The sequence below is a fragment of the Chiloscyllium plagiosum genome, unplaced genomic scaffold, assembly GCF_037043375.1.
Source record: "Chiloscyllium plagiosum isolate Xiang-an unplaced genomic scaffold, Cpla_swu_hap1 HiC_scaffold_19, whole genome shotgun sequence".
Lineage (NCBI taxonomy): Eukaryota > Metazoa > Chordata > Chondrichthyes > Orectolobiformes > Hemiscylliidae > Chiloscyllium > Chiloscyllium plagiosum.
Window position 1 is genome coordinate 30660763 of NW_028270157.1, and position 14331 is coordinate 30675093.

General features: G+C 39.4%; 1 protein-coding gene and 1 long non-coding RNA gene across 2 annotated transcripts in view; one reads left to right on the forward strand and one right to left on the reverse strand.

Annotated features, from left to right (window-relative positions):
• ing3 (inhibitor of growth family, member 3) overlaps positions 1-4597 on the reverse strand; it is a 30412-nt gene extending 25815 nt beyond the window's left edge. The window contains exons 1-3 of the mRNA XM_043709610.2: positions 4440-4597; positions 4241-4312; positions 838-938 (exon numbers count right to left, since the gene is read on the reverse strand). Of these exons, the coding sequence (XP_043565545.1) occupies positions 838-938; positions 4241-4312; positions 4440-4467 (201 nt within the window). The 5' untranslated portion in view covers positions 4468-4597. The remainder of the gene's footprint in view (positions 1-837; positions 939-4240; positions 4313-4439) is intronic.
• Positions 4598-4715: 118 nt separating this feature from the next.
• LOC148146750 (uncharacterized) lies at positions 4716-13383 on the forward strand. Its single transcript, XR_015760426.1, has 2 exons — positions 4716-4857; positions 9019-13383. It is a non-coding gene; the product is annotated as an uncharacterized LOC148146750 (long non-coding RNA).
• The last annotated feature ends 948 nt before the right edge of the window (positions 13384-14331 follow it).

Genomic DNA, 14331 nt, shown 5'->3' on the forward strand with positions numbered 1-14331 from the left:
TGTATAACTGGGGAGTTTTGAAAGTGCACCAAGATCCTATTCCAGTTGACAAAACCAACTCAGTGTCAGACTTACCTTTCCAGCAGAACTTCAACACATAAGTCAAGAAATCTTACTAAATGCAAACTAATAATCTGCTCTGTTAGTATCCTTCCTTTTCTAAAAGAGGAAGCACTTTTATTACATCTGCTTTAGAATTGAACTTTGAAGAGTTAATTGCTAAATTTTAAAAAAAGGTATAAATAAAATGCTTCCAGATTGTCCAATAAGTTTATTTTGTGGTCATCTGAGCTATGCAAATCAGGAAGATCTGAATTTCAATCTGCATTAAGCAAGCTGACCTCACCTTGCCCCTGAATATAGGCACTGAAACTGCCTTCCGCAATATCTAGTTAGGAAAAGAAAAGCATACTCATATTCTTACACTTGCTGGTTATACACTTCCGTGGGATCACAAACTGTGTGGATGCTGTATAAGCATAATGACATCTTGTGGCCTCTCAATGGCATGGTTAAATAGCTTACTGGCACTTTCTGTCAAGGCTCATAAATCAATAACATATTTTGTGCAAAGGGCAGTAGTCATAGAACACTTTCAGGAGTGATAAGGGGATTAAATTGAAGAAGAAAAATGAACAAAAACATGAAGTTTCTCCTCCTATCCTGAAGCAGGATTTGGTACTTAATGGCAAGACTGCTGCTCAATCACAACTTGCTTTATTACCATATATTTGCATAATTCAATTTGAGTCACTCCAATGTTGCCAGTGGACAAAAATTTACTATTGATATTTTGTTAAAGTATCAACAAAGTAAAACTAACAAAATAGTACTTGCCTTCTTGATTGCTTCCATCTGTTCCTCTCTCCATTCTGGCTTGTTTTTTTTGGCATTGACAAAGAACTCATTCACCCTTTGTTCTAACTGATCCATTGCATCTGTGGGGGGAGGAAAGGAAATCAGCTATTTTCACAATATGTATGAGGATTAATAGAGTTACCAATCTTGGGCAAAATACAGCTTTAATCTACATCAATATCATTGATTTTTCATCATTGTGCATGGAACTTTTAATTAAGAGGGAAATGGAATTTAATGCCATCCTTATCAGAATTCATAAGACTGAGTTTCCACAGCTCTGAGAATAATAGACTTAACATATGAATCTAACAAATATAGCATTGTACTTTGGATTAAATTGACCAGTACTTTGATTAAATAACCTGACTACCAATTTTTGAAGTTGGATAGTGTATATTTACAGTCTATGTTAATTAAGAGACCACATAGGAACTTTAGTGGCAATGAAACACTTTCATCGTGCTGTATTTCACTCCCAGCAATCCAAATCTTTTTATGTTGTACAAGAATTTATATAGTTTTTCGAGTCATGGCATGATACTTTTTTTTTGCAGGTTGCCCTGCATCCATTAACTATATTCACACGAATACTTCAACCAAGGTCTGGTCAGCACAATTGGGATGCAGTTAAATAAGGCAGAACGTATTTAAGACAAGTAGATAATGCAGCATTCACTTAGTATTCCTATTGCCGTTAAGCATTATCTTTTTCAAAGAATAGAAAGGCTCCGAGAAATAGTGATCAATAGTGAATTGCATTCAAAGGTAATGCAATTTTTATTAATATCCTTCTTAATGTTTTCCTTCTCATATGAATTACCCTTTATTTCTTTCCTCATACTTTTCCATTCCCTGCATTTTACGTTTTGTAAGGCGACATCCAAAAAGGAACTCAAAAAGTATATAAAGTACTTAATAGGATCAAAAGAAAACTACAGAGTAATAAGGCAACTCAGCCCTCGTGCAAAGATTAAAATCCCCTATTTGGAGTATTGATTTTGTGCAAATGGTAGATGAAGTAAATCTTTAAAGGATTCAGAGATGCCAGGAGGTAGCATGGGTTCATTATTGGGAAGGCAACATTTAGAATACACGCCAACAGGAATTCTTTACAAGGTGATCAACAACCGAATGGGTTGTTAGCAACGAAAGCATGACACCAAGATAACTTAATAAATCCCAACACTCCAAAAAAAAAAGTTGGTATTCTAAAAAAATTATAACTCAAAAAAAGTCTTTTAGTTGGTTTTTAAAATTTGTAAAATAATTAACTTAAAAATTGCATGGCCCATATATACAGTAAGTCTGTGAAGATCAAATTATTACCAGCAGTTTCAGATTTTAATTTTAAGACTTCTGCTTGCCTTAAGCTTCTTTTTCAATTCCATAAGCTTCTAAAGCTTCTGATAAACGAGCTTTCCATAGATCAGTTGCATTTTACTGTATAACTGCATTTTAAGGATTTTACTGTGTTTTTTTGCCAAATGAATCAGATTACATAGTTTCTAATGTACCCAGAAACAAACTTTTATTTATTACATATGAAAATGTTCAAATGAGACTTCTAATTAATATGCTAAATTAATCAAAATTCAAATGCTTCAATCCAAGCAGCAGTGATCAAAATTTTAAAGCAGTGAAATTATGGTTGGTATCTATTGTAGCAATAAAGGTAATTGAAAGCCAAGTCACCTTTAAAACAATTTTACTTAGTTTTTGTTATTAGATTGTCCTGATAAATGTTAAGTTGCATTTAAAATTGCAAGGACAATTCCAAACTAATTTTAGTTGGATTTTCTTAGCCTAGTTTTGGCTGATACTTTCTCTACCTAGTAAACCATGAACATCAATGTTGAACAAATTACTCAAAATGGTGAGTGCTTGTAACTGTACGTAGCTTACAATGTCTATTTGGTAAGAATCTTAATAATTGTTTGTAGATGTGTTTTAATAACAAGTGTCATCAATTTAATGACTGCCTCAATTAATATCAACACTGCCTCCTAACTACAGTAATAATGATGTGAAATCAACCAGTAACTGAGACATTTGAAGAAAGTCCACAGCAAAGTACCATAGATTGTTATATTAAGTAATTTATTAGGCTAGCCAAAAAGGAATCTCTTCACAATAACTCTCTACTTAGTGGTTGTACTACTATTGAAATGTAATGCCACAATGCATTTTGCTGTATAACTGCATTTTATGGAGCTTACTGTGATTTTTTTCTGCCAAATGAATCTGATTTTATAGTTTTTAACATAGCTAGAAACAAACTTTTATTTAATACACATGAAAATGTTTGAACGAGACATAATTAAATGTGCTAAATTAATCAAATTCAAATGCTTCAATCCAAGTGGTGGTCAAAGTTTTGAAGCAGAGAAATTATGGTTGGTAACTATTGTAGCAATATAGGTTATTGGAAGCCAAGTCTCCTTCAAAAACAGTTTTATTTAGTTTTAGTTATTAGATTGTCCTGATAAATTTTAAATTGCATTTAATCTAATGCATCATTTCTATCTGATTTACTTTGAATAAATTTCCAGAAATTCAGAGATCAAATATTTCAATATATCTCTATTTCAAATGAGAATGATACAAGAACTCAAATATTAAAAACTGCAAACTTAGAAACTATTCTCATATTAGGTTTTACAAGCATTTCGTTTCTTATTATATGTACGGACGAGTGCAATTAAGTAAATTTACAGAAAAAGATATTTTTTGAAAATACGTTAACGAAATTAAACATTTTAATGTTATCACGAAAAACTAAGTACTTAGTTACAATGACAAAGTCGCACGGGGAGATCACAAAGTCTTTTTTACACATTTTCAGACCGAACCACAAAATGCAATAATGGTTCCATCAAAGCTGAGTACTCAAGAAAATATTCACAAAGTCTGTACAATGAATCATTTATGGAAACAAAATCCAAGTGCAGCTAAAAAAAGGAAGAGAAGTTGCCACCTAGCGCTGGGCGCTGTTGCTATGGTATACGTTGCTTAGGACTCTGCAAATGAGTGACAAAACGATCATAGATGAGGGAGGGGAAAGAACTAAAATAAAGTAAAAGTAATTACACCCGCAAATTATTGGAATATTAAAAACGACTCGGTAACTAAAACCGAAATAAAGGAGGTTTTATTTTGGATGAAACTTCTATTTCCTGAATCCTTTCAAATGTTGCAAAGGTGCAATATTTGGTGGTTTGGGAAATCTTTGAAGAGACATTTTAAAAAAAAGCTGAAAGAGTTACGATGGAAGGAGTGTAAGGTGTCGCGGCTGTCAGAGTGTTCAGTGCAGTGCCCGGGCATATTAAGAAAAAGTGTGGGTGAGTTGTGTGCCTGACAAGACTAACGTGGCTCTGCATACTCTGTACTTGCAGGTCCATCTCTCTCATTTCCGTAAACCTGTCGCGCAGATCCATGGGAAGTTGTTCGATCACTGTCGAGAGAGGAAAACAACAACAACAGCATTAATGGTGGATTCTCGCTTCGCTCCGCCCGGCCCTGCCACAGAGAAAAATATAACAATCCCAACTTCACAGCGCTGCCTAACACTCAATACTCACTTTCCAAGTAATCCTCCAAGTACAACATTTCGAGTATGGGTGAATTATTTTTAAAAGCCGCACGATTTGTTTTTAAAAACGGGATAGTGTTTTTTGTTCCTCCCCCCCCTAAAATGGTTCCAATATGGCGTCTCAAGACAGCGCCGCTCGTTCGTTCAAAAAAAATGGGGAATGGAAGACAAACTCCGGCGCCTGGGCTCCGCCCCGCGCGCTCATATCCTGCTCTCCGATTGGCGGGCCGGCGGTCAGCCGTTGCGTTGGCCGGGTGTTGGTTGGACACGCCCTCAGCGCCCAGGGAATGCTGGGTGATGTAGTCTGGCTGTTTCCGTTGGAGGCAGGTCGCCGGCGGCCTCTGTATTCTCAACTCGAATTAAGCCTGAACTCCCTGATCGATCGTTGGTGCTACGCATGATTTGGGGTGAGGCGGGGTTGGTTGTTCAAGTTGGACAGGCACTTATTGTTTCTGATTATTGTCTCGGTCATTTGATTTAAATCATCAGGACACCTTTCCGATTATAGTACATGGCAGTAGGAGCGAGCGGGGTTGGGAGGTGTATCCCGTAGTCAACTTCCACACAACTCAGCAATTACTCTCCATTCACTGATTCAGTGCACGCATATGAAAACGTGCATCTTACAACAGGGCCATCTTGCTGGTGCGGCGTCTTGTCAGAGAGACGTCCAATTTGCCCAGTCCCCTACTCCAAACCTTTTTAAAAGTTAAAAGTCACACCATTAGGTTATAGTCCCAATAGATTTACTTTCGAAGTGCTGTTTCTTCATCAGGTGGTTGTAGAGCAGCACCATAGGATACAGATACCAAAAGATTTCAGTGTCATGCGGCTGAAACATATTAAACAAACTTAAGAATAAGTCTTTTATCTTTTAGAATAGTTTTGCTCGTTTCGGTTTGTTAATATGTAAATCCCAGAACTCCTTTTAAGTCACGTTCTCAAGATAACTACAGATTTTCTAACAATGTGTAATCTCAACTCAGACAATGCAGTAAAGGTGTGAGGTTTAAATCTGTCTGTGTCCCAATCTTGAGTCAGACTGGTTCTATTTCCAAAGTGGGATTTACAGAATCTTACATGGATTGACTGTAGGTTATACATTTTTGAGCAAAATAAAATATAATTTTGCAAATACAGATTCACCCCATAAACTTATGTGTGTGTATGTGTATGTGTGTGCGCACATGCAGGAGTGATACAGTGAGCTTGTGGGTGTGAGAGAGTATGTGTATTTGTAAGCTTGGTAAAGAATGAGTGAGAATGTGATGGGGTATAAGCCTATGAGAGGGTGTGGCGGGGAGGTGTATGTGTGTGCATATGAGAGAGCATGTGTATGACTGAGAGTCTGTGTTAGTGTGTGAGGGGGAGTGTATAGTGCAATGGGGTCACCCCCCCAACCCCAACCCATAGTGTAGTGTGATATGAACCCAGGGTCCAGGTTGAGGTCATCCTCATGGGTACGAACTTGGCCATCAGCCTCTGCTCAGTCACTTTGGGTTGTTGCTTGTCCTGAAGTCCGCCTTGGAGGATGGTCACCCAAAGGTCCGAGGACAAATGTCCCGGACGGCTGAAGTGTTCCCCGACTGGGAAGGAACACCCTTGCCTGCTGATTGTTGTGCGGTGTTCATTCATCTGTTGTAATGTCTGCTCAGTCTTGCCAGTGTACCATGCTCTCAGGGCATCCTTGCCTGCAGCTTATGCGATAGACAACATTGGCCAAGTCACATGAGTACCTGTTGCGTACATGGTGGGTGGCATCCCCACGTGTAATGGTGGTGTCCATGTCAACATTCTGATATCTCTTGCAGTGGCTGCTGTGACAGGGTCGAATGGTGTTGGGGTTGATTTTTGTCCTGAAGGTTTGGCAGTTTGCTGCAAATAGTGATCTGTTTAAGGTTTGGTAGTTATTTAAAGGCGATAAGAGGAGGTGTGGGAAGCTCTTGGCGAGGTGTGCATCTTCATTAATAATGTATTGCAGGCTGCGAAGAATATGGCGTAGTTTTTCGGCTCCTGGGAAGTACCGTACAACGAAGGGTACTCTATTGGTTGCAACTCATGTCTGTCTCCTGAGGAGATCATTACGGTTTCTCGCTGTGGCACCTCAGAACTGGTAGTTGAAGCATTGAGCATCGTACCCTGTCTTATGAGAGCATCCTTAAGCACCTTCATGCACATCTGGAAATCCTGTGTATGTGTTAGGCTTGTCTGTAGGGAATGGCTGTTTTAATATACTTAGGTTGGAAGCTAGAGAAGTGTAGCATCGTGAGGTTATCTGTGGGTTTGTGGTAGAGTGAGGTGTCATCCTTGATGGAAATGCATGTGTCCAAGAATGAGACAGATATTAAAGTGTAGTCCATGGTGAGCTTGATGGTGGGATGAAACTCATTGATATCACTGTGTAGTTGTTTCAGTGACTTCTCACCATGGGCGTAGAGGAAGAAAATGTTGTCAGTATATCTGGTGTATAGTGTTAGTTGGAGGTCTTGTGCAGAAAAGAAGTCTTGTTCGAACTGGTGCGTGAAATATCAGCATATTGGGGTGCACATTTGGTCCCAAGGATGTTCCATGTGTCTGGATGAAGAGTTGGTTGTCAAAGATGAAGATGTTGTGGTCGAGGATGAAGTGCATGAGTTGAAGGACAGTGCTCGGAAATTGGCAGTTGTTGGTTTGTATACTGAGGCTATTACAGCAATGCCATCATTGTGGGGGATGCTGGTGTCGAGTGTGGTGCTGAGGTGCCCATCCTTGATGGAGATGTACGTACTGACGTGCAGCAGCGAGAAACTGTAAAGACCTCCTCAGGAGACAGCCACATGTTGCAACCGATAGGGTACCCTTCCATGTTCAGTACTTACCAGGAGCCACAAAACTACGCCATGTTCTTCGCAGCCTGCAACACATTATTGATGAGGATGAGCACCTCGCTAAGACTTTCCCCATGCCTCAACTTCTCGCCTTTAAACAACCACCAACCCTTAAACAGATCATTGTTCGCAGCAAATTGCCCAGCCTTCAGGACATAATTGACCACAACACTGTGCAACACGGCAGGTGCAGTAAGACGTGTCAGAGTGTTGTAGAGTCATAGCAAAGTACAGAACATTAATGACACAGACATCATCGTTACAAATGGGGACGCCACCCACCGTGTAAGTAGCAGGTACTCATGTGACACGGCCAATGTTGTCTATCTCATAAGCTGCAGGCAAAGATGTCCTGAGAACGTGGTACATTGGCGAGACCAAGCAGACAATACGACAACGGATGAATGGACGCTGCACAACAATCACCAGGCAAGAGTGTTCCCTCCCAGTCGTGGAACACTTCAGTGGTCCGGGACATTTGTACTCGGACCTTCGGGTGACCATCCTCCAAGGCGGACTTCGGGACACGCAACAACCTAAAGTGGCCGGGTAGAGGCTGACAGCTAAGTTCGGTACCCATGAGGATGGCCTCAATTGGGACCCTGGGTTCATGTCAAACTACAGGTGACCCCACTGCACTATACACTTCCTCTCACACACACTCCTACATACTCACACACTAACACAGACCCTTTCTCATAAGCACTCACGTACACCCACGCATGCACCCTCTCACTGGCTTATACCCCATCACACTGTCACACATACTTTACCAAGCTTACACATCTACACACACTCTCACATGCACTCACACCCACACGCACACACTCATTCTGTCCTGCACTTACATTTAAGTTTATGGGGTGAATCTGTATTTGAAGAATTATATTTCATTTTGCTCAGAAAATGCATAACCTACAGTCAATCCATGTAAGATTCTGTAAATCCCACTTCAGAAATAGAACCAGCCTGACTCAAGATTTGGACACAGACAGACTTTAACCTCACACCTTTAATGAATTGTCTGAGCTGTGATGACACATTTTGTTAGAAAATCTGAAGTTATCTTGAGGATGTGACTTAAAAGGAGTTCTGGGATTTACATATTAACGAACCAAAACTAGCAAAAAAATTCTAAAAGACTTAATCAAGTTGGTTTAATATATTTTGCTATAAATTTTATATATTATGGTCCTGCTCCACAACCACCTGATGAAGGAGCATCGCTCTGAAAGCTAGTGTGCTTCCAATTAAACCTCTTGGACTATAAGCTGGTGTTGTGTGATTTTTAACTTTGTACACCCCAGTCCAACACCGGCATCTCCGAATCCTGATAAAGAAGCAGTGCTTTGTAAGCTAGTGCTTCGAAATAAACCTGTTGGACCATAACCTGGTGTTGTGTGTTTTTAACTTTGTCCACCCCATTCCAACACCAGCTTCTCCAAATCATTTTTAAAAGTCGATTGTGTATCTACAGCTGCTAGCCTTGCTGATCCCTGATAATAATATTTCATTTTTCTGCTGAACTTTGAAATGAATATAGTTTTATGAGAGTTTTTTATGTATGACCTCAGTAAAGACTCAACTTCTAAAAAGTAATTCGAGATTTCATATTTTACAACTTTTACTGTGGCATACAGACAAAATATGCTACTGCATTGACTAAACAATACTTTAACTTTGCCATTTTATGTTTTACAGAACCTTGAAACTATTTTAATAATGTTTTAAACATCTTGGAACTGACAGCCAGACTTCTCCGATCATGGGATTCCTGACAACCACTGTCAGACAACAACTCACCAGGACAAGAGACCCAATACCCATATATGCAAGACAAACGTAATTTACAAGATTCCTTGCAAAGACTGCACAAACACTAAATAGGACAAACTGGCAGACAACTAGCAATCCGCATCCATGAACGCTGGGCAACTAGACATTATGATCAGCTGTCTCTAGTAGCAATGTACACAGATGACAAGGACCACAAATTCGACTGGGACAACACAGCTATCAAACAGAGTACAGCCAGAGAATTTCTAGAAGCATGGCATTTATCCACTAAGTCCATCAACAAGCAAATAGACCTAGACCCAGTGTACCGGCTACTACAACGAACAACCAGAACCGGCAACCGGAAGCAGTGGGAACAGAACCAAATAAGTTCCAGAAGACACAGTACAGCAGTGCTTCATAGGAGGCTCCAAAGCACTGAAGATGTTACATAGATGGGATGAAACGTTTGCAAATCAACTTCAATCATACCCACAACTACAACAACCAGCGCCTGAGCTACAAATCTTTACGTAATTTAATAATATGCTTTACACAGCCTCTTTAAGTTGTTTCTTCATTATCTTGTAAAAGCAAAATACTGCGGATGCTGGAAATTTGAAACAAATAGCGAATGCTGGAGAAACTCAACGAATCTGGCTGTATCTGGGAGAGAGAAACAGTTAATATTTCAAGCCCAGTATGTGTCTTCAGAACTATAAGATGCAATATTTGAGTTCTGAAGTGTCATGCTGGGCTCAATACATTATCTCTTTTTTTTCTCTCTGCACAGATACTGTCAGACCAGGTTTACACCCCATATCTATTCTTTCTTAAAATTAAATGGATGTTTAAATAATTATTGTTTAAAACTTAACATTCTCTACACCGTCCTGGGACTTAGGAGACTGTCGATCACTGTAAATATTTGTGCTATTATTGCTACTTCTGTGACATTTAATCTTTAACAGTCCAGCCACTTTGCTTTGTCATCTGGCAGATTTCAGAGCAGATCATATAACCCGTTTCATTTACCCGAGGTTAAAGATACAGTCCCTCAACCTCATAATTCATAATTGTAACACTCATTGCTACTTAATAAATTACTTATTATGAACAAGTAACTTGAAAAATTTGTGAAATGTGACTTTGGCTCAAAAACCTACTTCTTAAGGAAAAAAGCATATTTCAATGTGTTTCTCAGACAAAATTAAACATTCCAACAGGAATGTGACGTTTCACTGACTGAAGGTGGGTCATATTCAACTCAAAATAACTCATTTTCTCTCTGCACAGATGGTGCTAGAAATGTTTATTTTCAGAACATTCTGCTCTAATTTCAGATTTCCAGCATGTTCAGTATTTTGCTTTTATATGATTTAGCCATTACGATCTGCATTTATTACATTAACATACTTCAAAAGTACTTCATTTTGTCTTTATAATGTGGAATTTAATTTCCTGTGGTTGTGTGGCTTTGTAAATGCAAGTGATTTTCTTTATTTTCCTTGCTTCTCAATAATTTACATGTGTTTTTTTAACTTACTTATCATGATTTTAGGTCAGAGTGGTGTTGGAAAAGCACAGCAGGTCAGGCAGCATCCAAGGAGCAGGAAAATCAACGTTTCGGGCAAAAGCCCTTCATCAGGAAACTTGATGGAGGGCTTTTGCCTGAAACGTTGATTTTCCTGCTCCTCGGTTGCAGCCTGACCTGCTGTGCTTTTTCAGCACCACTCTTATCTAAACTCTGGTTTCCAGCATCTGCAGTCCTCACTTTTGCCTAACTTATCATGAATTAAATGTGCATAATTTCAAAAGTAGGTTTTTTTGTCTTCATTGTGTTTTATTTAAGCTGGATAATGTGATACAGAAGAATTGTAAATAGTTTTTTTTTCTAATTCTTTGACTTAGAAATATTTTTGAATGAATAAGAATGGCAAATATGGAAAAGCACCCAACAGGTCAGGCAGCATGTATGAACTGAACAACTTTAATATTCATTTAGTTGAACTGACAATGGCAAACTCCGCCTTGTTCACCCTGTGAAGTTCTCCTGAACAATTTCTAGGAACTCATGCCAAAATTTGTTGAACTGTCTTATATACTAATCAGCGGCATGAGTATACTTATGGAATCATATGCAGTGCTCCGGAGAACACCATCTCTGCGTATGTGTCCCACCGCCAGGTCAACCAAGCAGAAGTGGTAGTACAGCAGTAAACAGTTGGGAACAAATAGCTCTGGGAGTCCTCAGACCCATTTAGCTTCATTGTACCAGGCTAAAAGAGGAAGAAGACCTCCTGCAAATTACCATTCAATCCTGTCCATTGTGTTCAACGCCACTTGGAGGAAGCAGTGACATGGGTGCAGAACATACTGTAGAAGGGGATTTTAGTGTCCATCACTGAGACCCAGTTTGAATCACTCCATATTATCTCAAGAAATATCTGGAGGTACTGGATATTACAAAGGCTTTGGCCGTGACACATTCTGGCAATAGTCCCGAAGATGTGTGCTCCAAAACTTGCCGCACCCCGAGACAAGATTTTCCAGTAAAGCTACAATTGTGGCATCTACCTGACAATGTGGAAGGTATCCAGTTGTGTCCTCCACACAACAAGCAGGACAACTTCAACCTGGCAATTACTACCCCATAAGCATGCTTTTGATCATCAGTAATGTGATGGGAGGTGTCACAAATGGTGCTATCAAGCAGCACTGTCTCAGTATGAGGTTTGCCAGGGTCCCTCAGCTTTTAAGCTTATTATAGCCTGGCATCAAACATGGCAAAAGAATTCCAGAGGTGGGGTGAAAGTGACTGCCGTCCATATCAGTACTGAATTTGGCCAAATGTGGCATCAAGGAATGGGAGCAAAATTAGAGTTGATGGGATTTAGGGAAAACTCTGCTGGTTGGAGTCATGCCTAGCACAAAGGAAGATGGTTCTGGCTGTTGAAAGTGAGTCATCTCAACTTCAGGATGTCTCTGCACATTTTGTCAGGGTAAAGTCCTGGGCTCATAACATCTCCAGCAGCTTCATCAGTGACCTTCCCGCCATCAATTCAAAAGATGATTGCACGCTTTTTAGTACCATTTGTGATTTCTCAAGGACTGAAACAATCCATGATCAAATGCAGCAGAATCTGGACAAGATCCAGATTTGGGCTGACAAGTGGCATTTAACATTCTTGTTTTACAAATGGCTATGTTGGGCAAGAGAGAAATAAACCATCTCCCTTTCACATTCAGTTGCATTGCCATCACTATTACCATCACCAATATCCTAATGTTTACTATTAACCAAAAACTGAACTAGACTAGCCATATAAATACAGTAGCTATAAGAGCAGGTCAGAAGCTAGGAAGTATGTAGTGAGTAAATCACCTATATATTCTCCAAAACCTGTCCACCATTTACAAGGCACAAGTCAGGAGTGTGATGCAATACTCCCCACTTGCCTGAGTGAATGCAGTTCAACAGCACTTAAGAAAGCTCCTAAGAAGCTTGACACTTTTCAAGACAAAGTCACCGACTTGCTTGGCACCACATCCACAAAAATCCAATCCCCCAGTGCCAGCAGTGTTGACGATCTACAAGATGCTTTTCAGAAATTTAAGATTCCTTAAACAGCAACTTCCAAGTTGATAACTAGGAGTCTGATGATGACCATGGAAAAACCCATCTAGTTCATTAATGTTCTTTGGGGAAGGAAACTACCATCCTTACCTAGTCTGGACTATATGTGACTCCAGACTGACAGGAATGTGCTTTTACTGTTATCTGCCTTCTGGGAAGGGCAATAAATGCTGGTCTGGCCAGTATCCTCTCATCCTGTGAATGATGTTTTTTTTTTAAAAATCCACTTCCATCTTGAAGGACAAGGCAACAGATATATGGGAACAACACCACACACCAGTTCCATTCCAAGCCACTCACTGTCCCAACTTGGAAATGCATCACCATTCTTTCAGTGTTACTAATAATAAATGTAGAAAGCAATCCTCTACTCATGCTGAGATATTACCACCCGCTTCCAGCCTTATTTTGCCTGTTGAATAACATATTTTCTTGCACTAATTAGGACAGTTTAAAGCGAAAAATGATATTTAAAACTCAACATCTGTGGGCAAATAATTACTATCAATATTAATGTGAAATTATATTTGGTAACATTGCTTATTGCCAGCTTGGCATTGTGTTTTGTACTGCAGCTGATATAATCTGTAGTTAGATACACAAGTGGAAAATTGAATCAAAATATAATAAATAAAGAAGTAATGTTGATTTTCCTTATGGTTTTATAATTGTGACTACTTCCATTATTATATTTCTTTCAAATGTCAAACTGAAAGGATAAATAATCCGTCCAAACAAGTAATTGAGGAGATTCTCTATGTATAAAAAATATGTTTAAACAATTAATGTCCTGTGATATCAAAATAGTGTTACATCAGGGGAAAGGAAAACCAACAGTTTTTTTTCTAACAAAAGCTCAGCAGGTCTGGCAGCATCTGTGGAGAGAATCTGCGGAAGTCATGTCTTTTCTTTCATTTGATTTTTTAAAAAATGAATTTAAACAGAGTTATATGTTCAGCATTTAATACAGAAAATAAGTCACAATTATGGCTAAGTACGGCAGTTGATTGAACGAGAATGGAGAGGAGAGGGACCAGGCCAAGTGGCACACGTTCCAAGGAGAGAGAGCTGGCTTCACAGTCAAACAAGAATTGCAGAAAATTGATCCAGAATTGGCCTGGGCATGGAGAGGCTAGATCCAGATTTGGCCCGAAAGAATACACAAACTTCACGTCTTTTTGTGGTTGATCTTCATATTTCGCTGATTCATGTGGAATAAGTAAGTGACTCATCATATAATATTGTTCCTAGAGTTGCATTTGCTCATTGAAAATTGCCACTAAAGGCAATCAGAAATGTGAATATTAATATTGTTCTTGTTTTGGGTTCATTCAGACTAAGTGGGCTAAGTTTAAAGTTAGAAATGTGTTGCTGGAAAAGCGCAGCAGGTCAGGCAGCATCCAGGGAACAGGAGAATCGACGTTTCGGGCATAAGCCCTTCTTCAGGAATGGGGAAAGTTTGTCCAGCAGGCTAAGATACAAGGTAGGGAGGAGGGACTTGGGGGAGGGGCGTCGGAAATGTGATAGGTGGAAAGAGGTCAAGGTGAGGGTGATAGGTCAGACTGGGGTGGGGGCGGAGAGGTCAGGAAGAAGATCTCAGG